This window comes from Thermothielavioides terrestris, chromosome 1 (assembly GCF_000226115.1).
Source record: "Thermothielavioides terrestris NRRL 8126 chromosome 1, complete sequence".
In the NCBI taxonomy this organism is placed as follows: domain Eukaryota; kingdom Fungi; phylum Ascomycota; class Sordariomycetes; order Sordariales; family Chaetomiaceae; genus Thermothielavioides; species Thermothielavioides terrestris.
The window spans coordinates 6,529,021-6,550,076 of record NC_016457.1 but is presented as its reverse complement, the minus strand read 5'-3'; the positions used below and the strand labels follow the sequence as shown (position 1 = coordinate 6,550,076).

The following is a 21,056-nucleotide window of genomic DNA, read 5'->3' as shown; positions in this document are numbered from 1 at the left end:
CGAGAGGAGTCACCTGCGAACCTCGAATGGAATCGATAAGGAGTTTCGCAATCCGGACGGAAGACACAGGTGTACCGAATAGTGTAGGGATGGACGCGTTTGATGATGTTGCGCATCTCAGATGTGCATTAGGGAGCGGGTATGGCGAGCCACCACCCGCGGTTCCGGAACTTCGGTCCCCCCTTCAGCCCAACCAACCATGGCTCGGTTTCGGCACCGTAAGTTCTTGGGCACGATGCTTAGCATGAAGGTTACATGAGGTGCCGAGAGTGATGTTACCAAGCAAGCCGATTGGCCGCGAAGCTATCCGCTTTCGGAGGTCCTAAGCCTCATTGCCATGGTGCCTTTCACTTACACACCGACCTCGCCACACTCAGAGTCACAGGATACTCATTTTCACCCCGAGCTCGTTCCCAGCGAGTGCTGTGCTTTGGACCCTCTCCTGTATGCGGTGTGAATTTGCCCCCATGGTCGAGGCATCTCGACACCGAACGGATGTGTCTGACCTGCCCGATGGACTCGTTGGTTACTCTTGCAGGTTGGTGGTTTCCAAGAGACCGACGGCCAACTAACCGTAGCCCAACAACAGGCAGGCAAGACCGGACCCTCTGAATCATGCAATGCTGGTCAGTGCACGTCGTGAACTCCACGGGACTCGGCCCTGTGCGTCATCCCATTGCAATACCGCGGGTCCTTCAACGGAGAACTCCCATTGTCTCCCCAATTCGCAGCCTTACGACTTGAGAAAGGCGAGTGAGCGAGGACACTATCACCGAGGACGACCACGTAACCGGCGTCGTCCGAAGGCGAGCGGCTAGAGGCCATGCGATCACGCATCAGCACCGATTCGGCTGTTATCCCGCGACTCGAGTCGTCGATGGCAGAACTCGTTGATCACTTCGGTGGTGATGCACGCCGTGATGTGCAGCGACGGCGCTTCTTCCCAGCCTGTCGACGCGAGGACTGGGACCCGATGCGTGGCGCTAGGGGGTTGTTAGGAGGTCGTCCTCCCTGCGAGTGAGGTTCGGGCGAAAGCATCGATGATCTCTCGGGCGGTGATTTTACCTTCGTTCGATCCCGCCCCCGTTCGCGTTGCCGAACGCATCGAACCAGTATCCCCAGTCTGCGCCTCGGATGGCTTTGATGAGATCCTGCCACCACGCGATGGAATGCGACGTCTCGGGCACTCCTTCCTCCTGAGCCGCGAGGAGTTCCCTCTGCCAGTTATCCATCTATTCCATTGGGTTCTTCGGTGGTTTGGTGAGCTTAATCAGGGCCTTCCAATCCTGTTCGCGAGCCGCGGTGAGTTGGGCGGATTCTGACACCTGGAGGCATGGGGACGAGGCGCCTGTCGTAGGCCACGATATCCGGCTCGGTGGGCTGTTTCATCCATTCGCCCACAGTGGCAGACGCTCTGTCTCCATTGCCTGTCCATCCGACCGGCCGGGCTCGGGCGCTCTCGCGCATGGAGCCGGACTCGTCGAGGAGGCAGGCAAGTCCACCATGGCGTCTCCGGGTTGTTCTCGGACATGGGCGATGTTTGGTGATGAATTTCTGGCACAAGCTGGGAGGGATGAATGCAGGGAAAACGCTTCCGGCGCCCACAGGCGGGGGAGCTGTTGAGGGACATACTCCGCAGCGACAGGCAGTTACTGTGTAGCCATGATGGCTGCCTGGTTGCACCAAAGCCGCCACCAAGAGAGGCTGTCTGCGTCTTTGGCAGGGAAGAGATTGTCGAGACGCGGCATATCAGATTGTGTCTCCGTTCTGGCCACGTTCGGCGGTTATCTTCGATCAGCGGGGTCCTACGCCCCTTCATGTTGTTATGGCTGGATAAGGTATTTATGATGGGGAAGCGATGTCGTAAGCAGTCTCGCGGTCTAACTCGTCTTTGGGTACAGGCGAGCTCGCGTTGCCCCATTCCAGTTGTACGCTGCCGCTCCCGGGATAAAGGGAGGCCTGGGAATCTGCGGGAGTCTTCTTGCACCGTTGGTCAAGACCTCCAACCTTGGCAGATCGTTCCCGAAGTGTGCCGGCGGAGTCTCATGTCTTCTCTCCTCTGGGACAACATCGGGCACGGGAGCGCAGTCACTTGGCGGTGGCTAGGACGACTTGCAGACCCCAAACCATCCGTCTATTAGCTTTTGTGTGGCCTCGCCTATTCTCACGCTGTAGGGAAAAATGCAAACTCTCCGGGTCTTCGCTGCCCTGTGGGGAATCTCAACCTTGGTATCGCTCTTTTGCCCTGTCTCCGCCACTTCACATAATAACCTCGTTGGCGACATCCTAGACAGCCCCAGAGTTAGTTAATTCAAGATTCACCGCCGCGTGGAGCCACAAAGCCAGACTCACCCTCTTAAGTTCCTTAAACGGCAGGCAGACACAGTTCTGCACTCGTACCTCATCACCCACCGCGCACTCCTTGCCGAGGATGGTGATGGCTTGCACCTTGACGCCGTTCTTGACGATGCTTGTGTTGTGGCTCGTGACCGGGGTCGGGGTGCCCTCGACGCGGGCCCAGGCGCCCACGCGGCTGCTCCAACCGATAATCGAATACAGCACGCAGGCGTCGTGCTTGATCTCGGCGTCCTCCAGCACGATGGATTCCTTGACGCGGGCGCCGGCGTCGACGGTGGCGCGCGGGCCGATCGAGACGTTGGGGCCCAGCTTGGCGGTCGGGTGCACGTGCGCGGTCGGGTGAATGTAGACGGGCGGGATGATGTTGGCCGAGGGCGGGGCGAGTTCCTGCGACCCGTTCTGCATGGCCTTCTGGAGGTAGAGCGCGTTGGCGGGAATGGCGGAGCCAGCCGTCTTGATCTGGCGCCAGAAGTCCTTGGTCTCGTACACGAAGAACTGCTTGTTGTCGGCCATGTCGCTGAGGATGTCCTGCTCGAGGCGGATCACCTCGTTCTTCTCGCTCTCCGCCTCGTCGTCGAGCATGAAAGAGCTAGCCAGGTTCTCGGACGAGCGGTAGGATGCAAGGCGCGGCCTGTCGGTGCGGCGCTTGATGGCGGTGCGGATGGACGGGAAGATGGCGTCGGTGGAGAAGAGATAGACGCCGCAGTTGATGAGGTTGGAGATGTAGCTCTCGGGCTTCTCGACGTAGTGCAGCACGCGGCGCGTGTGCGCGTCGGACACGATGCAGCCAAAGTTGGTGGCGGCCTCCTCGCTGACCCGCGTGCCCAGGATGACGGCCTCGGCATCCTTCTCCTGCGCCAGCTTGAGCATCTCGTTGAGCGGGAAGCTGCAGCACACGTCCGAATTCAGCACGAAGATGTGTTCGGGGCGGCCCTTGAGGATGGCGTCGCGGAAGTGGTACAGGCCGCCGGCGGTGCCCAGGGCCTGGTATTCGCGGAGGTACTTGATGGTCAGGTTGGGGAACTGTGTCGACGCATCTTTAATGAAGTCGCGGAAGACGGATTCCTCGTAGTAGCCGATCAGGTAGACCTCCTGAATGGAGGGGACTTTCTCGATCGCGGTCAGGCAGTGCCAGATGATGGGGTGGCCGGCGACGTCAAAGAGAGGCTGGGCAGGGGCGAGGGGTTAGCGTTCTCGCGCATTGGGATTCTGCTCCACTGCGCTGGCCTGATGGTCGCCGCACCTTGGGGACGTCGAGCGAGAGTGGGCGGAAGCGGGTGCCGCGCGAGGCGCCGCCGACCTGGAAATTTCGTGTCAACAAGGCGATCTCGGTCGCCGGGGTCTTGAGCTCGGTCTTGAGCTGGCATCAACTGGCCACGGGTACGCGGCCCCGCCAACAACGACGCACCAGAATGACGGCCTTTGTTGCGCCAGCAACGCCGTTCGACCTTTCGCGGAGCGGAATCTGCAGAGACATGGCGAATGTGCTATCGACTGCAGTCTGCTGTTGTTCGCGTAGAAATACAGGAGATACTGAGCGAAGACGGACGGGGAGGGGCAGAATACAGGTCTCCAAATCGGAGGATGGAGGCACGGAATAATGACGCCCAATCCCCTGAATCGAGATGGCGGGCCCATGTGAAGGGCGGTGTGGCAGGGGTCGGGGGTTCGGCGGGGTCTGCCTGGGGTGGTAGTGGTCCATGCGCCACCCCGCCTTGGCATCTTCATTCCCCAGTCACCCTTGCCCGTCATCAAGACGTCGACTCGAGTTCGCAGCAGCGAACGATGGTTACCTGGTACTTCTTCAGCCAGTATTCAGTACGAAAGACTCCAAACTCGCTGCGCACACAGTACTGTAATCTACTGCAGTTGTCTCGAGCTTGCGGTTGCCTTGTATTTAGGCAGGTAATTAAATACGGACATATCTCCAAAGCTGCTGCTGCGAACTTGGATGCGAGTCCGGGATGGAGGACTGTACAAACTGATTGAAGACGGCTTTTCGCGACTTGCAATTGATGCAAGATTCTCTGTGGCTAGGTGCCTCTTGAGCGTGTGCCATTTCTCGATGGGCTGTCAATGCACAGGGCAATTCACGCTCCGCTGCAGAACTTGGCTGTCGCGTCGTGAACCACGGCGCGGTGCAGCGTTAAAGTGCAAGAACCGCGTCGTGGCGCTCCACCCAATCATGATTCATGGCTGCCAGCTGCCCCACATTTCCCCAGCCTCCTTCAAAATGCGCCTGCGAACTCCGACTGCTCTCCGCAACAAGATCAAATTTGTTAATGCTTTTCCTACTGTTTCGTCTTTTGCCTTAACAACTTCCATCTTGGCCCTGAGTGCCGTCCGAGTTTGGCTCGCTTCTCGTCTTGCTGCAGCCGAACTGTCAACCTCTGCCTCTCGCCCACTCGTTAACTTCCTCTCTCTACCTTTCTCTGCCCTCCTCTCTCTCTTTCTCTCGACATCAACTCACTCTTTCTTCCATCTGCTGGCCCAGTCGATTTTCGTCTTTCCTCCTCCTCTGCAAAACCACTCTGCCACTCCCTCTCTCACCCTCTCACTTTCTCAACTCTCTCTCATTTTCTCTGCTCTGAATGGCTTAGCTGTCGCCATTTCTCGGGCCATCGCTCTCCTTGTCAACACGAACCTTCCAAGGCGACACTTTCTGAATGATTGTCAGCGATTTTATGTAAAGCCGGCCGGTAAGTCAAGACCACTTTTCTTGCTCTCCCCGCTTCTTCCCTCTGCCCTGGTGATTCCGCCTCAACTCTGTGGCAGAGACGATCCTCCCATCAATCACTAATTCCTCCGACCGCACTCGGCTAACTTCACTGTAGGTCGCCTTACTAGGGCACAATGCCGAGCATCAAGCAAGAACCAGGCTCTTCCTCACGAGCAAACGGTCGCGGCGGTGGAATGGCCACGCCCGACTCACCGGGAGCGGCGCCGTCTGAAACGGCTAGTGAACGAGTTCAGAGACGCCGCCACGTCCGGTCCACAGCGCGTAAGTCGCTAGTTATTTGTCGCTTTCTGAACCGCCTAACTGACTGGTTGCAGCGAGCATCTCCACGCGCATCCCACCGCCGTCCGCTTCTGACGACGCACAGGAAGATTGGGCCATCGTACCTCGCCTGCCGCAGCAACCGTCCACTTTTGAAGACGAACAGGACGATTGCCTCATCATGGAGGTCCGTCGCGGACCAAAAGTCGAGAATGGCCCGGAGTTCTTGGCCTCGCAGAGCATCCAGGGCTCGTTTATCGGTCCGAATAAGGCGTTACGCGACATCGGCCAGAGGCTAAAGTACATCAATGACGCCTTAGGCGAGCTCCAGGCACGTGGGATCCAGCACGTAGCCAGTCTGCCCGAGTTGGTCTTGGTCGGCGACCAGTCATCGGGGAAATCCAGCTTGATGTCGGCCATCGCCGGTCTCAGCCTTCCCCGCAGCAGCGGTACATGCACCCGATGCCCGATCCACATCCGCGTCTCGCGCGCCGATGAGTGGTCCTGCCGCGTTTTTCTCAAGCAGGACTACGAATTCCGTCCGCCCGACCATCCCATCACCGAGCGGGATGTCACCAAGACCAATCCGTTTCCCCCGTGGGTCCGGCTGGACCCGAGTCGACAGGTCCGCCGCGAGTTCAAGACCGTGCGCGACCAGTTCGACTCCGAGGAAATCGAGACAGTCCTGCGCTGTGCGCAAGTGGCGATCCTCAACCCGAGCACCCACTACCAGTTCTTCATCCCGAAGCTGAAGGGTGAAGTCTCCGAGAGCACTCGACAGCAGCTCTTGGAGCAGGTAAAGAAGAAGGAAGAGCGGGCGGAAGCCCAGTTCTCTCCAAACACCGTTGCCCTCGAAGTCAAGGGCCCGGACTTGGCAGACCTGAACTTCTACGACCTTCCTGGAGTCTTCATGACCGCGCGGCGCGCCGAGGACACCTTCCTCGAGAGCGTCGTCAAGAACCTCACTCGGGAGTACATTGCCCACGAAAGCGCCATCATTCTGTGCGCGGTGCCGATGAATCAGGACACGGAGAACTCGCTCGCACTCAAGCTCATCCGAGGTTTGGGCGCTGAAAACCGCTGCCTCGGAATCATGACCAAGGCCGACCTGCTTCCCAGGAATGATCACGCCGCCACAAACTGGCTGGCCATGCTGAACGGCCATGCCCACAAAACTGGCTACGGGTACTTCATAACATCTCGCCAGGGTAGCGACCTGGAAGAGCAGAACAAGATGGAAGAGGCCTTTTTCAATCGTACTGCGGATGCGACCGGTCACTGGCCCGAGGTTTTCGACGGATTCCATGACAAGTGTGGCGTTGAGAAACTCAAGGCCTTCCTGTCGAAGAAACTCAGCGAAAAATTCTCGACAATGTGAGTTCCGTGTGTCCTCATCTCAGTGTTTGCAAGTCTAGATCTGACTGACCCTCTCTAGCCTGCCCGAGGTCACAAAGAAGGTCGAGCAGCGACTCCACGACATTAACGAGCAACTCAAGAAGTACCCGGATCCTCCTGCGAACCCGGAACTGGCTATAATGAGGAGCCTCACCGAGTTCACCATCCGCGTCAAAGATAGGGTCACTCACCAGGATTTCATGAGTATCTGGGACGCCAGGTGTGGCGAGCCGTTCAAAAAGTGCATCATCGAACTCAAGCCAAAGTTCAACGTGCGCGAGAATGCCAGGGCGTCAAGACCGATCTTTATCGACCTCGAGAGCGATAGCCCCTCGGCCTCGCCCGCAGTCCGTAAGCGCTCTGGCCCCAGTGATCTGACCCAGGCGACTCCCAAGCGCCAGCGTGGCCCGCAGACTAACGGCTTCATCAAAACCGAAGCCGTAGACCAACCCAGGTGGCCGGCGACGCCGAGTCACCCCAGAAGCGCGACGCCCGCCAATGTCATGACACCCGGCCGTGCCTCCCGAAGCAAGAGCCTGATGGACATCCGCAATTTGATCAAGCGCTCTGCCGTCCCCGGGCAGCCCGGCCTCGTGTCCGCGAGCGTCTATGAGCCTCTGTACACCGAGGCGGCCAAGTTGTGGGCCGCGCCGCTCGACGCGTTCATCAACCGCACGTTTGCCTTTCTGCAAGCCGAAATCTTCGCCATCCTGGACAGCGCCTTCGCCCACCTCAAGAACCGGGCCATCTACAAGGAGTCGTGCGACCACATGCGCGCCTTCATCGAGACGCACAAGTTCGAGCTGCGCCAGCAGCTCCACCTGATCTACAGCCTCGAGGCGCAGCGGCTGTTCACCAAGGACGAGGAGGCGCTGGAGCGGCACAAGGCCGCCGAGATGAAGATCCTGGTGCGCCACCGCAGCCACTTCCGGATCGCCGCGCACAACGGCGACGAGCTCAGCGCCGTCCCTAAGCTGGACGACATGACCGACGAGGAGCGGCGGCAGGAGGAGACCAAGATGGCCAAGGAGCTCAAGAACCTGGGGCCGGACCCGTTCGAGCCCGAGCTCGCCGTCGCCGCCTACATCCGCGGCTACTACCTGACCGCGGCGAACCGCTTCGTCGACTACGTCTCCATCCACGTCATGTCGGGCCTGCTGCCGCGCGTGGCGTCCGTGATCGACACGTACCTGCACGAGAGGCTGGGCCTGGCGGGCGGCCGCGGCACCGACCCCGACGTGCTGCAGCGCCTCATGTCGGAGGGCCCCGAGATCGAGCAGAAGCGGCGCGACCTGCGCGCCGAGAAGGAGACCCTCGACGGCGCCATGCAGATCATCGTCGACCTGGAGCGCCGCGAGCGCGAGCAGGCTATTGCCGCCGCGGCAGCCGCGTCGGCGTCGTCGCAGTATGCCAACGGTTTTGATGCGTCCACGGCGGAGGACATGGACGTGATGGACGTCGGCCACCCCAACGGTGCTGCGGGTGATCGCGCCACGGTGTACTCGGGTACGGCGTTTGGCGATGCTTGAGTGCTGCGCCGCACGGCATGTTGAGGGAGAGTTGTTCTGATTCGTGGGATTATGGGTACATTGTCGTCTGTGTTTTACATCTCAGCCTGGCGTTGCCCAGTGGTACACGGCACACAAGGGCAACGGTCGGACCAATTTTGTTGTTTTGCCCGGGGATTTCAGGGCATCGGACCCACGCTTTTCTCTGTACTACACTGGGGTTGGGATTTGGGATCTTGCAACTTCTGGACCAAAGGGTGCTACTGGCACATGTCTCGGGAACTGTTTTTTTGCCTCAAGGATCAGTTGGGACTGGCGGAGTTATCATGGACAAGAACCTGGAAGAGATCACGGTCTGGGTCTTGGCAGGGGTTGAGTCGCTCCCCCTCCAGCTGTCGGACGCGAAACTCTTCCAATTTCTCGTGCGCTGAGCGCGTATGGATAGGGCTGTCTTCTAGAGGCTCTCCTTTGTGGAAACACTGAGGTGCTTAGGCTTCAGCCAGGTATCTGGTCAATCAAAGGTGTGTCTTCATGTCTCTGGTTCTCCAATCGACGGTGATTGAACTCTCAGGTTGCCCAGCCAACCTGCCCCACTGCCCCACCATTGCGACCCCTGAGGCCACGCACAGCATTTCTGACGCAAACCTCTCTGAGAAACCCAGCGGTCGATACCCGAGTCCTTTTGTCAAAGGCGAGTTTTCGACACAGGGAATTGGCTTCAGCTTAAACTTGATCAACGAGACTGAGATTTTCTTGCAAGCTCCTGAAATGCCAAGGTAATCACACGAACTATCTCCTCCATAGCACATTGATCCCGGCAAAATGGCTCCATCTAGAGCAGCTCCAGCTATCTAGCATGCACTTGCGAAGAGATAATTCCATCTTCCGTCCTTGAGAGCTCTTCACAGCTCACTGTCGCTGCTCTCCGGGATACCATGGAAGAGCAAAGTCCGGCGAGCAACCGTATTCGGTGAAAAGTCATACTTGGTGTTTGAGTCCTCCCCGGCCCCGACTGACGTGCAAGAGGGATTCTGCGGCTCCGTTTCAAAAGCTGTCTCCATGTTTGCTTCGTCATCGCTGAGGTCGACATCAAACAGGTTCGACGGTGGTAAGGCGTGGAATTCCCCCTGACTAAGCCTTTGAAGGGCTTCACAAGGATCAGGTGACATGCTCGGCAGAGGTGATGCCTGAAGAACATCGTTCGAGGGTTGTTGGCTTGCTCCGAGGCTGGCACTTTGCACCGGTGGTCGAAGCAATGGAAGACCAAGCTGTGGCGAGTCGGGGATGGTGGAAACGCCGTCCGGCGACAGGGAGATACCTTCGAGGAGCTTCAGCGGGTTCGGCGAAGGCGAACGCGGGATATATGATGTGGAGCATCCCATTCTTGTCATCCCGCTCTCATCGTCCTGCACTGCCAGCTGGCCTCCAATCGCAGGGGATAGTTTCTGACTCGGGCCCCGGCTCCCTCGTTCCATGACCAAGCTTGCATCCCCGTCTTCGAATATTTGCTGCTTTTCATTAGTTCAGCGAGACGGTGATGTGGAAGCGTTACGTACCATGGGCTTCTTGGCCTTCCTCTTCGGGACGGTCCTCTGTTTTGCAGCTAACCTGCCAGCGCCCTCGGCGACGTGTAAGATTTGCTCGTTACTGCTGTCAGACTTAATACTGCCACCCCGATTGTTGTCCATAGTCGTTTTCTGGGAGGCATTCCTGCTGGAAGCAAGCGTGAGTGGCGGAGACAGTTGTCCTTCTCCTGTCCTGAGGTTTCTGGAGGTGCTTTTCGTATTGTTCTTTGGCTTTGGGTTCTGTGTCCCTCTCTTCTTCTTTGCGTGCTTGCTGGCGTCTGTTGTGTTTGGCTTCGCCAGTTGCGTGTCTGGTCGCCAAGGGGAGTCAAACTCGAATTCCGGACTGGACCGGACAACCTCCTCTTCGGTATCGGTCAAGGGCTGGGGCATGATCCTAAAAAGACAACTGATTTAGTCAAATGTCAGATGGCTTTCTGGCGGCGGTGTACGAACTCGAATCGCACAATCCTGGCATACGAGTATCCGTCTCGCTGCTGTAGCTTGAGATTGGCGTCGTCAAAGGCCGAGCGATCGAATCTCCAGACACCAATAGGAGGGTCGTCAGGCCGCTCAGTGGCATGGAAAGCCAATGTCCAGTGCGTGAAATCTGTAATGGTAAGCATGGAGATGGGAAGACGGCCGTGCGAGGCGTCCTGACCTGTCCGCGAGGTGAGTCGGCTTAGATAGTCTCCCAGGTTCCACAGCTGGCGATCAGTGGTCGCGATGTGCTGCCTTCCGGTCCCCGCTCTCCAGACATCCAGGATATAGCGGCCATCGTGCTCGTATTTGAACACGACAGTGTAGTATTCCGCCAAGCAATCCCCTCCCCACGTCTGGTTTTTAAGGTAGCTGATGCGGAACTTAACGAGACCCTGGTTCTGGATGAGAGGAAAGATGTCTTCCCTCTGCTTAGACAATTAGATCGGTGTGCTCCGAAGAGGGTAGGGGTGGGCATACCAGAATACCGAGAAACCGGCAGACGCCATAGGCCGTCCCCTGTCGCAAGAACACGGTGTTCTCCTGGTCCCTCAGTAATTCGATGTCGTAAAGCTGGATGCCGGAACCGGAGGTTACGATGTCCTCGAATGACCTGGACACGACTTGCTGCAATGGCAACAGTTGAAAACACTCCGGCGGAAACGCGCGCCTGCAGCTCGTCAAGATTCCGAGTTGTCCATGCGCTCTCGAATGAAGGCAAACCTACCTGCTGTACAGAATCTGGCTGACCTGCCATCGGTGGTCAGCAAAAATGTCACAGACTGAATCCCAAGGGCTGCTTACTGCTGCGCCAAAGACGACCTTGCACAGCTCAAAATCCTGCCTGGACTGCCGCTCCGGCCTGTCAGGGAGCATCGTTCGCCGCCGAGGCATGGTGGACGCAGTACGTCAGACCGGAGAAAATTCATTCAAGAGTGGGTTCAACTGAATGAAGGGTTGGCTGAGGTTGAGTCCATGATGCGGATATTGGCCACCGAAGGAGTCCTGGAGGCAAAAAGCAAGGCTGGCTGCCTGCTGCTCGGGGCGCAGAAAGAGCAGGAGCGAATGATACCCGGAATGGAGGCAACTGCATCCTCAGCCAAAGGCTGCAAATCAATGAACCCCTTTAATTCAACTTCGGCACCGATGACGCCGCAAGCTGATTCAGGAAGTTTGTATGTAAGGTATTTTCGAGTATCCCCGTCCTATGAGGCCACTTGAACTTCCGTGGATGTTTTTGCAAACGAACCTGGAGCCCAGGCAAGATCTCTCTCGTCTTACTGTAAGTTACCGCTCACTGACCGGTACATCTTGCGCCAGTGTATTTTAGTTGATTTAGTCAGGCCTTTGGAGAGCTGGGGGATGAAAGAAGGCCGATGCTGTGGTATCCGGCGATCCAGCCGATCCAGCAAACCCGCAGCCAAGGAACCTGGAAGGACAAACTCGGTGTTTGTTTGGAAGGTGCCGGAGAACTTCTCGGTTGGTCTCTCGAAAAGCTCGACTCCCAACACCCAGGGCATTTGAGGGGCGTAAGTGACTGTCTGGAAGAAACTCCGGCTTCCATTCGAGATTTTTCGATGATTGCATATCTGATAGTCTTGTTGCCCTTCTTGGGCTGTGGAGGAGCTGCTAGTGATGAGATGCTGGATTCTCGCTGATCACACAGAGCTGCTCCCTCATCGGCAAGCGGGCCAGCACATGGCCTTCAACCGCGCATTCCGCCGCTCCGGGCTGGATTCGGAAACCAAGTGTGCAGTACAGCGACCAGCAGTTGGAGGACGCCTATGCATTGGCTCAGAAGCCATCTGGTGCTATGTACATGTACGAAATATTTAGAATTTGCCTGTGATGCCGACGGGGCCGCCCGGTCAAGGCAGCGATAAACAGGCGGGCTGCATTAGCCTTTTTAGGCAATGTTGGTGCTTCCACACCGGACGAATGACCCTGAAAGACATCAAACCACCACAACAAATTGTAAAAGACTCGGGCAACCTGAGGACACAAGACCCCGAGAAGCAGCAAGTGATGTTGAAGACATTTTCAGTATCATCATAGAGGATTTGGGCCATCTAGACAGGAAGAGAACTCCGAGAAGTCACACAGAGGGAGCGGGGAGCGACAGCCACTGTTGGCAGCACCCCTGGTCCGCCCGGGTGACGTTGCCTTCCCCGCGTTCCTGTCACCTGCATCGCATTATCACAAGAACGAGTGAGGAGTTCAACGTCAGGCTGTTGAGCGACTGCACATTGTCAACCTGTAATTTGAGAACACAGTGTGTAGCTAGGCATCCCTCGGCGCCGGAGACTCCGAGCCCGGAGTTTGGGCAGTTGCCTCTCGCATGCAAAAGTTTGGACTTTCAACGCGGCGCATGTGGCTGGTGCGGCGAATCTCCGCACACTGCCCAGCTGCAGGCAAGGCTGGACGGGTTGCTGGACTAGTCAGCACATCGGCAGGCCGGAAGATGGCCGGAAATGGCAACTCTGCACAGAAAAGAGCGAGGCCAAAACTCGGGCCGAGTGAGAACGACCGTAGTCGCATGCTGCAGAACTCGACGTGGACGAAGAAAAGGTCCATTATTATAGGGCAAGAATGACCTGTTCGGTAAACCATTATTGATATTGACAGTGAACCAAGGCTTGGAGATTGTTTTTGCTTGTTCCCTGTGCGATCGGAGCCGGCCGCTGTTTTTTTGTCTGAAAATTGCCTGGCGCGGAGAAGGGATGACGGTGGCACGGGCACCGCAGCGCAAATCGAATCACTGGAGCCGTGCCAAGTTGGGTCTCGCCTCTGCCACCAACTCCTGGATCACCGCCGCCGTCCCGTCACCTTACCTCAGCAAAAGGCAGGAGCCACGGCTCGACTACCAGGTAGACTTGAACCTGCCCGTCAACTCTGTTCCGTCCCTCTCCTTAGTACCCGAGATCTAAGAAAACCAAAACCGTGTTTTGCAGCAGGCGGAGCAGACAGACGCGAGCAAGGCATTTCGGATCGCCGACGCTCAGGTGCTTTCCTGCCCTCCTCGACGCCGGCACTTCTCGTCTCTTCCCTAGCCACCCTTCATCTCGCTCGTCACGCGTTTCTCTCCTCTTTTATTTGGTCCTTTCCAACTTCCACATCATCATTTCCCAATCGCGCGAAGCGGAAATGACACGCGGATGCTAGGTTGTGTCTCCGACTGGTTTTAGTGGGGGCACTCGGGGGTGGAACACGCGCTGGAAGCACGACGAACTGCGTGTCCAGTTCGCGTTGGACTGACTCGAGTTACTTGGTGCTCGCGGGTACAACGAACGATTTCTCACCCGGACGAGCTAGCGAGGGGCGCTTCGCAACACCTCCGATACTCCTGTACGCCGGAGCCGTCGCCCGGTGAGCGATCCACTAGCTCCCTCTCGGGGCCAGATTGCGTTCCTTCCCGGGCTAGAACACCATGGAGGGCCGTCGGCCGCGATCGAGCCACAAGGTGTCGATGACTTGGCATGAGGACGAGGCCACGGTTACGCACCGCCGAATGATGCAGTTTGCCGACGAGTGCATCGAGACGAAGACGGTTACGACCACGACCACAACAAAGCGATCCTACCCGCCTCTCTTCCTCCGCGAGCCGCGAGACGTCCACTCCCTCGACTCGAAAGAATACCCTCTGGCCGCAAGGCCGACTCCGCCCGAGCTGCGGCGGCTGACCTTTGACCTTGACGACCACGAAACAGTGTGTTGGGATGAGGACGAGGACAACACGGACCAGCAGGTGAGGCATCCTCCCACCCCCCAGCCCTCTAAACCCCCAGCCCGGCCCTCTCATAGACGTGCTTGCTAACGCAGGGTTTTCACAGGTCGACCGCTCCCAGAGCATCGACTACGCCGGAAACATCAAGAGCGAGCCTGGCGTGGAGAGCCCCATCTCCAGTTCGTCTCACCGACCCCGTTTTGTCCCCGAACCATCCCCGCGGAGGTCACAAAGGTCGACTGCCAGAGCTGTTTCGCCGAGCTACACACCCGTGCCATCGAGGAGCACCCGGTCCGCTACCAAATCTATGCACATCCCACATATCGCTTCTGATAGACAGCGCCATGCCGTAGCACGCGGCCCACGCGGAGACGCTGTCCGAACACTCCGTCGCTCGTCCAGCTACCTTGCGACCCCCAGTATCTCCGAGGTTGCCAGTACCCGTACGGAGCGAGCGTCCCGGCCGCAACTCCTGCCAGTCGACATCGCCGACACCGGGACGAGCCAGTCCACCTCCGTTTTTGACGCCGACAGCCCGGCCGACACCGATTCCCAAACGTTCAGCAACGTCGCGACACCGCCCATCACTGATGCCGAGCTGCAGTCCTTCGACGATGCAGATGACTCCTTTCTTCATAGCGCTCCCAGCGCCCGCGCGAGACGAAGTATTAGCACTGTGGCCGCGCAGGACGTCAGCCTCCCGAGTCCTCGACTCTCCCCAACCCTAGCGGCCACCCGGCTACAGCCCAGCCAAGTTGAGGACGAAGGCGTGGAGGTCGATGACGCTTCCTTCTCGAGTCAGCCCACGCGATCCCGCCGGCAACGATGGGTGGAGGAGAGCCAGACCACGGACGATACCGATGTTCCGGGTGCGGTGGAGCTATCCCCGGTGCGCTACGGAAGCTCCCTTTCCCGGCCGAAGCCCGCCCGCCGTTCGTACGTGGACCCTGGTTTGATGCTCGACAGCTTCGACGCGATGCCGAACGAGCTCAAAACCTGGATGATGTATCAGTTCTTGCGCCGATGTCCGCGGAAGACGCTTCATGTGGTCGCCGACGTGGTCAACCCGACTCTCAAGTGCGACTTCCTGAAGCAGCTGCCCCTTGAGCTCAGCCTTCACATTCTGTCCTACCTGGATCACCGCGACCTCTGCCGATGTGCCCAGGTTTCCAAACATTGGCGCAATATCGTGGACAGCAACGAGACGGGCTGGAAGGAGCTTTTTGACCGCGATGGACTGGTCCTGCCGCCCGGAGAGCTGCAGAGGGCAATCAACGAAGGCTGGGGATGGCAAGATCCTCCCGGATATGAAGGATGTGAAGTCGACCTCAGCAACCAGAGCAGACTTACTTCGAGCGAGTCGGAGCTCATCCGGTCTGTTGTCAAGACGGAGAAGGCCGAGACATTGCCGAGGACTAGGAGCGCCAAGCGCAAGCGTGCGCTGACTCAGATTAACGCTGAGAGGGCCAAGCGGCGCTCGAGCGCGCAAGAGTCGAGGGCGGAGAGAAGCACGCCTCTCACCAAGTTGCACAAGTCCGAGGGCCCGATCTCGGCTGCCAACGCGGCCGCCCTTGCCGTCCCCGACCCGCAAATCGGTCTCCCCAGCCTGCGGCGACTTCACCTGTTCAAGTCGCTCTACCGTCGACACTACTTGATCCGGAAGAGCTGGATGAACGGCAAGGTCAAGCCCGGCCACGTCGCTTTCGCCGCTCACCCGCGGCATGTTATCACGTGCCTCCAATTTGACGACGACAAGATAGTGACGGGCAGCGACGACACCCTGATTCACGTTTACGACACCAAGACGGGCAAGCTGCGGACCAAGCTCGAGGGCCACGAGGGTGGCGTTTGGGCGCTTCAGTATGAAGGGAACACTCTCGTGTCCGGGAGCACGGATCGCTCCGTCCGCGTTTGGGACATTCAAAAGGGCATCTGCACGCAGACCTTCTACGGCCACACGAGCACGGTGCGATGTCTCCAGATCGTCATGCCAGTTGACACCGGCAAGGTTGTGGACGGCAAGCCGGTCATGATGCCGCCGAAGCCCCTCATCATCACGGGCTCGCGCGACAGCCAGTTACGGGTCTGGCGGCTGCCCGAGGCCGGCTCGCGACGGTACATCCAGACCGGCCCTCCGGCCAGCGACGACCAATGCCCGTATTTCATCCGGATCCTCGCCGGTCACAGCCATTCGGTCCGCGCCATCTCGGCCTACGGCGACACCCTCGTGTCAGGCAGCTACGACAGCACGGTCCGGGTCTGGCGCATCAGCACGGGGGAGCAGCTGCACGTGCTGCACGGCCACCTCCAGAAGGTGTACTCGGTGGTGCTCGACCACAAGCGGAACCAGTGCATCTCGGGCTCGATGGACTCGATGGTCAAGATCTGGGATATCAGCACGGGTACGTGCCTGCACACGCTCGAAGGCCACAGCATGCTCGTCGGGCTCCTGGACCTGCGCGACGAGAAGCTGGTGTCGGCGGCGGCGGACAGCACGCTGCGGATTTGGGACCCTGAGACGGGCAAGTGCAAGAAGACGCTTGAGGCGCACACCGGGGCCATCACCTGCTTCCAGCACGACGGGCAGAAGGTGATCTCGGGCAGCGAGAAGACGGTCAAGATGTGGGATGTCGACACGGGCGACTGCGTCCAGGACCTACTCACCGACTTGAGCGGCGTCTGGCAGGTCAAGTTTGATCATCGGCGGTGTGTGGCGGCTGTGCAGCGGGGGAATATCACATATGTCGAGGTAAGGAATACAAGGCTACGACGAGACGATGGATAAGGATGTTTGCTGACGGTGGTGCTGGTAGATTCTCGACTTCGGCGCCGTCCGCGATGGCAAGCCGCCCGAGGAGCTAGGAAAGCGCAAGCTGCTCAACGAGGCCGAGGTCCAGCGCCTGATTGCCGAGGAGTCACTCTGACGCTGGACTTCGCTAAGGGAACACAAAAAACCGCTTGGACTGGGCTCTCGACGGCCAGTCTGCACATGGATATCCAGCACCGCCTCTTCTCAGGGGCTAGCATGGGCTACGGCGGGAGGGATGAGGTTCGGAGACACGAAAAGAACGAAACGAGACGCCGGAACGACAGTGTTTTTGATGGCTGCGCATCGGGCATTTATGTTATGCATCATTCAGCATCGTCATCCTGGCTGGCCGGCCGTGGGAGGGGAGAGGGAGTCGGGGCAAACAATACCAACACAGACATACCCGGAGAGGGGACGGGGGGACGGGGGATGGAGACACGACTGTACCTACATGCTGATGTTATCATTTTTGGCGCGTCTGCTTTTCTTTTTTTCTTTGCTCTTTCAGCGGCCTCTCAGCATGCAGCATGCGGGGCTGCACTGGCGTCACTGGCATCGTGGGATATTTATGACTTCGAGGAGAGGGGGCGGGATGGATTTGGGGCAGGTTGGCAAGCGGGAATTGGTTTGCTTTGTCTCCCTGTCTCTGCCTAGTATCTTCGTATTCCGTGAACGAGGCAGTAAACATGCATTTTCGGCTGCCGACTCTCGGGGTATATCCCTCCCTACGGAGTACCTAATGAAGCCACGGTTCTTTGCTTATTCACGGTGTAGGTGTCGATTGTCCTTCCCGTTTGATACGTGGTTGGTCTGTGGTGCAGATGAACCAGGCTGCTCAGGATGGATTCTCGGCAGGAGGTTACACAAGTGGAGACAAAGTCAGCCCCCTGCAGCTGCGCCAATGTCGTTAGGCACTTAATTAGCATCCCTGCAGCTCGACCAGGGCACTCGACAGTTGCCGTTGTGAACGTGTCCCTACACAACGGTCCCCGAGCTTGCTCACCCTCGATCCAGGACAATCTACCAGAACTGCACCACCCCAATGCTCTGGACCCTGTTCAAAGCCATTCGACGGCGGTGACTACTCGCCATGGCGCCCCCCAGGGCCAACCCGACAGGGAACTCGGGCCGCGGAGCCCTGGCGGCGTTCTCGAGGTTCTGGCATGCAAGTATCCTGTGGTGTGGTGGAGGGACCAGACAGGACAGACATCCGGATGCGTGCCGTCGGACTAACGCGGGAGCACTGGGCAGCGAACGTATGCCTCGGATTACATAGGCTTTGTCGTGCTCCTGACCGCCTACCTCCTGGTGCGTCTTTCTCTTCCCTCCTCTCCAGCTCAGCGGCGGTACCGCCGGACGCGCTGACCCCGATCCTGACCTGAGCTGAACTGACCTGGCGCGACTGCACCGGCAGGTCCAATTCCTCGTCGAGCCCTTCCACCGCATGTTTTCCATCAGCGACCTGCGCATCTCCTTCCCCTACGCCGAGGTCGAACGCGTGCCCACGTGTATGTCTGCCCTGTCCCTCCCCATCTACACCCGGCCGCGCACGCACACCTCCACTAACACCGAGCAAAACAAATATACATATACAGCCCACTCCTTCATATACTCCCTCTTCCTCCCGCTGGCCGTCGTGCTGGTTACCAACCTGCTCACGCGCGCGCCGGCGCACAAGCACCACGTCGCGGTCCTGGGCCTGGCCATCTCGCTGGTGCTGACGTCGCTGCTGACCGACGTGCTCAAGAACGCGGCCGGCCGCCCGCGGCCGGACCTGCTGGCGCGGTGCGCGCCGGCGCCGGGCACCCCGCGCGACGCGCTCGTCTCGCTGGCCGCGTGCACCACCACCGGCACGAAGGACAGCAGACGCCGCCTGCACGACGGCTGGCGCTCGTTCCCCTCGGGCCACAGCTCGTTTGCGTTCGCCGGGCTAGGGTATCTCAGTTTGTTTTTGGCGGGTCAGCTGCGTGTTTTTGCGCGTGTGGGGGGATACGATTACGACCACGATCACGATCACGACGACGGGAATGATGGTCTCGCGGGTGGGGAAGGGCCAGGGATTAGTCGACGTGGGAGCATGGCGCAACAGCACGCGGAGCACGTCGTCCGCGGGGACCTGCTGCGCGCGCTGGTCTGCCTGGCGCCGCTGCTCGGCGCGACCATGATCGCCGTCAGCCGGTGCCAGGACTACCGGCACGATGTGTACGATGTGAGCGTGGGCGCCGTGCTGGGGTGGACGGTCACGTATTGGAGCTACCGGCGGTACTGGCCGCGGCTGAGCAGTGGGCGGTGTGATACGCCGTATGCGGGCCCGCCGGCGGCCGAGGTTGCGGGCAGGTATGGAAGGCTACGGGATGAGGAGGAAGGGCTGGTCAGGGCCGCGGCGGGGAGAAGGAGTGGAGGTGTTGTACAAGCGGAGCTGGACGAGTTGCCAAGGTGAGCCGTGCTGACCTTGCTCATCGATAGGCGACCGGTTGATGTCGTGAGCGTGGGCTGGACAAACTGCTGTCGGAGCAATTTGTAGGTTTGCGGAGCACCCTGGACAAGGAATGAGGAGAGGTCGGGTCGCCCAACACAATGCACCAGCCACTCATACTACGCACGGCGCTCGCGGGGCAGGTCCATGGTCCGTCCTCTCCGATTCCGTTCTATCGCGCGGTAGTCTACTTCTCCTCTGTTGCATCGTCCTTGGCTAGATCGTGCTCCTTCAGTAACGCCGTAATCTCCTCCGCCGACCATAGCTTGTGGTAGATCTTGCCCTCCTTCGTCTGGCCCACCGTGGCAAACTCGACTGCTCCAAGGTTAGCCATGGCCTCCGGCATTGGGAGTGGACAAATGTATGAGGCCACCCACTCTTTTCGCTGCTCAGCTTCGTCGAGTCCATCGTCTTGCTGAGCACCTTGACCGCCATGCCGCACGCCTCCTTCAGCGTGCAGTCCTCCTTGTAATCCTGCTTCAGCAAGCTCTGCGCGCTGGCGTGGTTGGCGCCCGAGCTCGTCGCCTTCCATCCGCCATAGTTGCCCGACGGGTTGCTGAGGTACAGCTGGAACTGGCGCTGCGGGTCCCAGCCGGCGTAGATGAACGAGACACCGAACGGACGCAGACCGCCGTGCTGCGTGTAGCCCTGCTTGAGGTCGCAGAGCCGGCGCACCAGCTGCTCGCAGGGAATGTCTTCGTTGTAGGTCAGCAGATACCGCTGGGCGGCCTGCCGCGCGTAGTTGATGAGGATGTTGGCGTCGGCCGTCATGCCGGCGACGGCACAGATCATGTTGCTGCCGAGGTAGGTCAGTCAATGTCTCCGTGTGCCCATCCACCTCAGGCAGACCCCCGAACGACCGGCCTTACTCATTGAGAATGTAGAGCTTCTCGGCTGATGTATCTTGCTCCAGCAGCTTCGACGTGACCTTGCGTTCTGCGGCGAGCACGATGCCGTCCTTGGCCAGGATGCCAATCGCAGTGCCGGCATGGGAGATGGCTTCTAGCGCATACTCAACCTGGTACAAGCGGCCGTCGGGCGAGAAGATGGTTGTCTGTGCATGCGGTAAGCTTCACTGTGCCGTTCCAAGCTCCGTCTCGCCTTGGGGCTGCGAATTCTGGAACTGTCGCCGCCACTGCCAACTTACTCGGGAATCGTATCGTCTCGACATGATGGACGGCGTGGAACGAACGAATGACGGGATGGCCCGAAAGTTTTGGTATAGTAGGGTTGGAAGCGGTCTTGAGTTGATGTGCCGCAGCTGTCGCAATGGTGTTGTTTGTTGGCAGCACTTCAGCAGGAGGAAACGCGGCAAGCTGCTTGACGTTCGTTGCTTGCGCTGTGGCCAGGCTGGGGGGAGCTCCAGGCAATCGCTAACACGCGTAACGAGCTGATCCCCAGGCGGCCTTGCACTCTTGCACTTCAGGTGGGTCATCTTCCGCACGGGCCCAGTCGGCACCTTTCACTGCCAAGCTCCGACCACCTGCTGGGTGTCTGCTTACATAAACGCATGCATCGATGGGTCATGGCCCAGCAGCTCCACCACCACCATTCCGCCGCGGCATCGCGTTTGCCGCAAACTCCTCTTCTCTTTCCAACCTTCGCACGCCACCACCCGACCACGACTGGAAGCTTCGAACGGCTTACTATCATCCACCTCCACGGTCACAGCGCGATTTCCCATAGTCTCACCTGTCTTTCCACTGCTCCTGCCGCTTTTGGCCGGCTGTATTAGGTTGCGACAGC

At 59.0% G+C, this 21,056-nt stretch overlaps 6 protein-coding genes across 6 annotated transcripts; 3 read left to right on the top strand and 3 right to left on the bottom strand.

Annotated features, from left to right (window-relative positions):
* Nucleotides 1-2,033: 2,033 nt before the first annotated feature.
* On the bottom strand, nt 2,034-3,990 carry THITE_2109502 (uncharacterized protein). Its single transcript, XM_003650181.1, has 5 exons — nt 3,767-3,990; nt 3,602-3,658; nt 2,353-3,525; nt 2,226-2,286; nt 2,034-2,111 (listed from the first exon to the last, which is right to left on the bottom strand). The coding sequence occupies exons 1-4, from the start codon at nt 3,833-3,835 to the stop codon at nt 2,260-2,262; spliced, it is 1,326 nt and encodes a 441-aa protein (XP_003650229.1). The 5' UTR covers nt 3,836-3,990; the 3' UTR covers nt 2,034-2,111; nt 2,226-2,259.
* Nucleotides 3,991-4,626: 636 nt separating this feature from the next.
* On the top strand, nt 4,627-8,623 carry THITE_2109497 (uncharacterized protein). Its single transcript, XM_003650180.1, has 4 exons — nt 4,627-5,057; nt 5,193-5,359; nt 5,413-6,730; nt 6,792-8,623. Exons 2-4 carry the CDS (start codon nt 5,212-5,214, stop codon nt 8,278-8,280), a joined length of 2,955 nt encoding a protein of 984 aa, XP_003650228.1. The 5' UTR covers nt 4,627-5,057; nt 5,193-5,211; the 3' UTR covers nt 8,281-8,623.
* Nucleotides 8,624-9,161: 538 nt separating this feature from the next.
* On the bottom strand, nt 9,162-11,195 carry THITE_2085396 (uncharacterized protein; the record flags this gene model as incomplete). The annotated part of the gene is made up of 6 exons (XM_003650179.1): nt 9,162-9,767; nt 9,816-10,218; nt 10,278-10,729; nt 10,782-10,971; nt 11,029-11,051; nt 11,106-11,195. The coding sequence occupies 6 exons, from the start codon at nt 11,193-11,195 to the stop codon at nt 9,162-9,164; spliced, it is 1,764 nt and encodes a 587-aa protein (XP_003650227.1).
* Nucleotides 11,196-13,589: 2,394 nt separating this feature from the next.
* On the top strand, nt 13,590-17,123 carry THITE_2109493 (uncharacterized protein). Its single transcript, XM_003650178.1, has 3 exons — nt 13,590-14,046; nt 14,132-16,774; nt 16,839-17,123. Exons 1-3 carry the CDS (start codon nt 13,729-13,731, stop codon nt 16,947-16,949), a joined length of 3,072 nt encoding a protein of 1,023 aa, XP_003650226.1. The 5' UTR covers nt 13,590-13,728; the 3' UTR covers nt 16,950-17,123.
* Nucleotides 17,124-17,782: 659 nt separating this feature from the next.
* THITE_2109490 (uncharacterized protein) lies at nt 17,783-19,408 on the top strand. Its single transcript, XM_003650177.1, has 4 exons — nt 17,783-17,999; nt 18,086-18,142; nt 18,249-18,342; nt 18,430-19,408. Exons 1-4 carry the CDS (start codon nt 17,925-17,927, stop codon nt 19,272-19,274), a joined length of 1,071 nt encoding a protein of 356 aa, XP_003650225.1. The 5' UTR covers nt 17,783-17,924; the 3' UTR covers nt 19,275-19,408.
* Nucleotides 19,386-20,732, bottom strand: THITE_2109487 (uncharacterized protein). The gene is made up of 4 exons (XM_003650176.1): nt 20,458-20,732; nt 20,180-20,364; nt 19,688-20,106; nt 19,386-19,625 (listed from the first exon to the last, which is right to left on the bottom strand). Exons 1-4 carry the CDS (start codon nt 20,479-20,481, stop codon nt 19,498-19,500), a joined length of 756 nt encoding a protein of 251 aa, XP_003650224.1. The 5' UTR covers nt 20,482-20,732; the 3' UTR covers nt 19,386-19,497.
* Between the last annotated feature and the right edge of the window lie 324 nt (nt 20,733-21,056).

Excerpts from the sequence above, each read along its gene's own strand:
- THITE_2109502 (XM_003650181.1), bottom strand. The coding sequence starts at position 3,835 with ATGTCTCTGCAGATTCCGCTCCGCGAAAGGTCGAACGGCGTTGCTGGC. Across the intron at positions 3,526-3,601 it reads TCTCGCTCGACGTCCCCAAG|CCTCTCTTTGACGTCGCCGG; the intron begins GTGCGGCGACCA and ends GCCCCTGCCCAG. Across the intron at positions 2,287-2,352 it reads CGTTTAAGGAACTTAAGAGG|GATGTCGCCAACGAGGTTAT; the intron begins GTGAGTCTGGCT and ends GGGGCTGTCTAG.
- THITE_2109497 (XM_003650180.1), top strand. The coding sequence starts at position 5,212 with ATGCCGAGCATCAAGCAAGAACCAGGCTCTTCCTCACGAGCAAACGGT. Across the intron at positions 5,360-5,412 it reads CCACGTCCGGTCCACAGCGC|CGAGCATCTCCACGCGCATC; the intron begins GTAAGTCGCTAG and ends GACTGGTTGCAG. Across the intron at positions 6,731-6,791 it reads AGCGAAAAATTCTCGACAAT|CCTGCCCGAGGTCACAAAGA; the intron begins GTGAGTTCCGTG and ends GACCCTCTCTAG.
- THITE_2109493 (XM_003650178.1), top strand. The coding sequence starts at position 13,729 with ATGGAGGGCCGTCGGCCGCGATCGAGCCACAAGGTGTCGATGACTTGG. Across the intron at positions 14,047-14,131 it reads AGGACAACACGGACCAGCAG|GTCGACCGCTCCCAGAGCAT; the intron begins GTGAGGCATCCT and ends GGGTTTTCACAG. Across the intron at positions 16,775-16,838 it reads GGAATATCACATATGTCGAG|ATTCTCGACTTCGGCGCCGT; the intron begins GTAAGGAATACA and ends TGGTGCTGGTAG.
- THITE_2109490 (XM_003650177.1), top strand. The coding sequence starts at position 17,925 with ATGGCGCCCCCCAGGGCCAACCCGACAGGGAACTCGGGCCGCGGAGCC. Across the intron at positions 18,143-18,248 it reads TCCTGACCGCCTACCTCCTG|GTCCAATTCCTCGTCGAGCC; the intron begins GTGCGTCTTTCT and ends CTGCACCGGCAG. Across the intron at positions 18,343-18,429 it reads GGTCGAACGCGTGCCCACGT|CCCACTCCTTCATATACTCC; the intron begins GTATGTCTGCCC and ends ATACATATACAG.
- THITE_2109487 (XM_003650176.1), bottom strand. The coding sequence starts at position 20,481 with ATGTCGAGACGATACGATTCCCGA. Across the intron at positions 20,107-20,179 it reads AAGCTCTACATTCTCAATGA|CAACATGATCTGTGCCGTCG; the intron begins GTAAGGCCGGTC and ends CTACCTCGGCAG. Across the intron at positions 19,626-19,687 it reads GAAGCTGAGCAGCGAAAAGA|TCGAGTTTGCCACGGTGGGC; the intron begins GTGGGTGGCCTC and ends ACCTTGGAGCAG.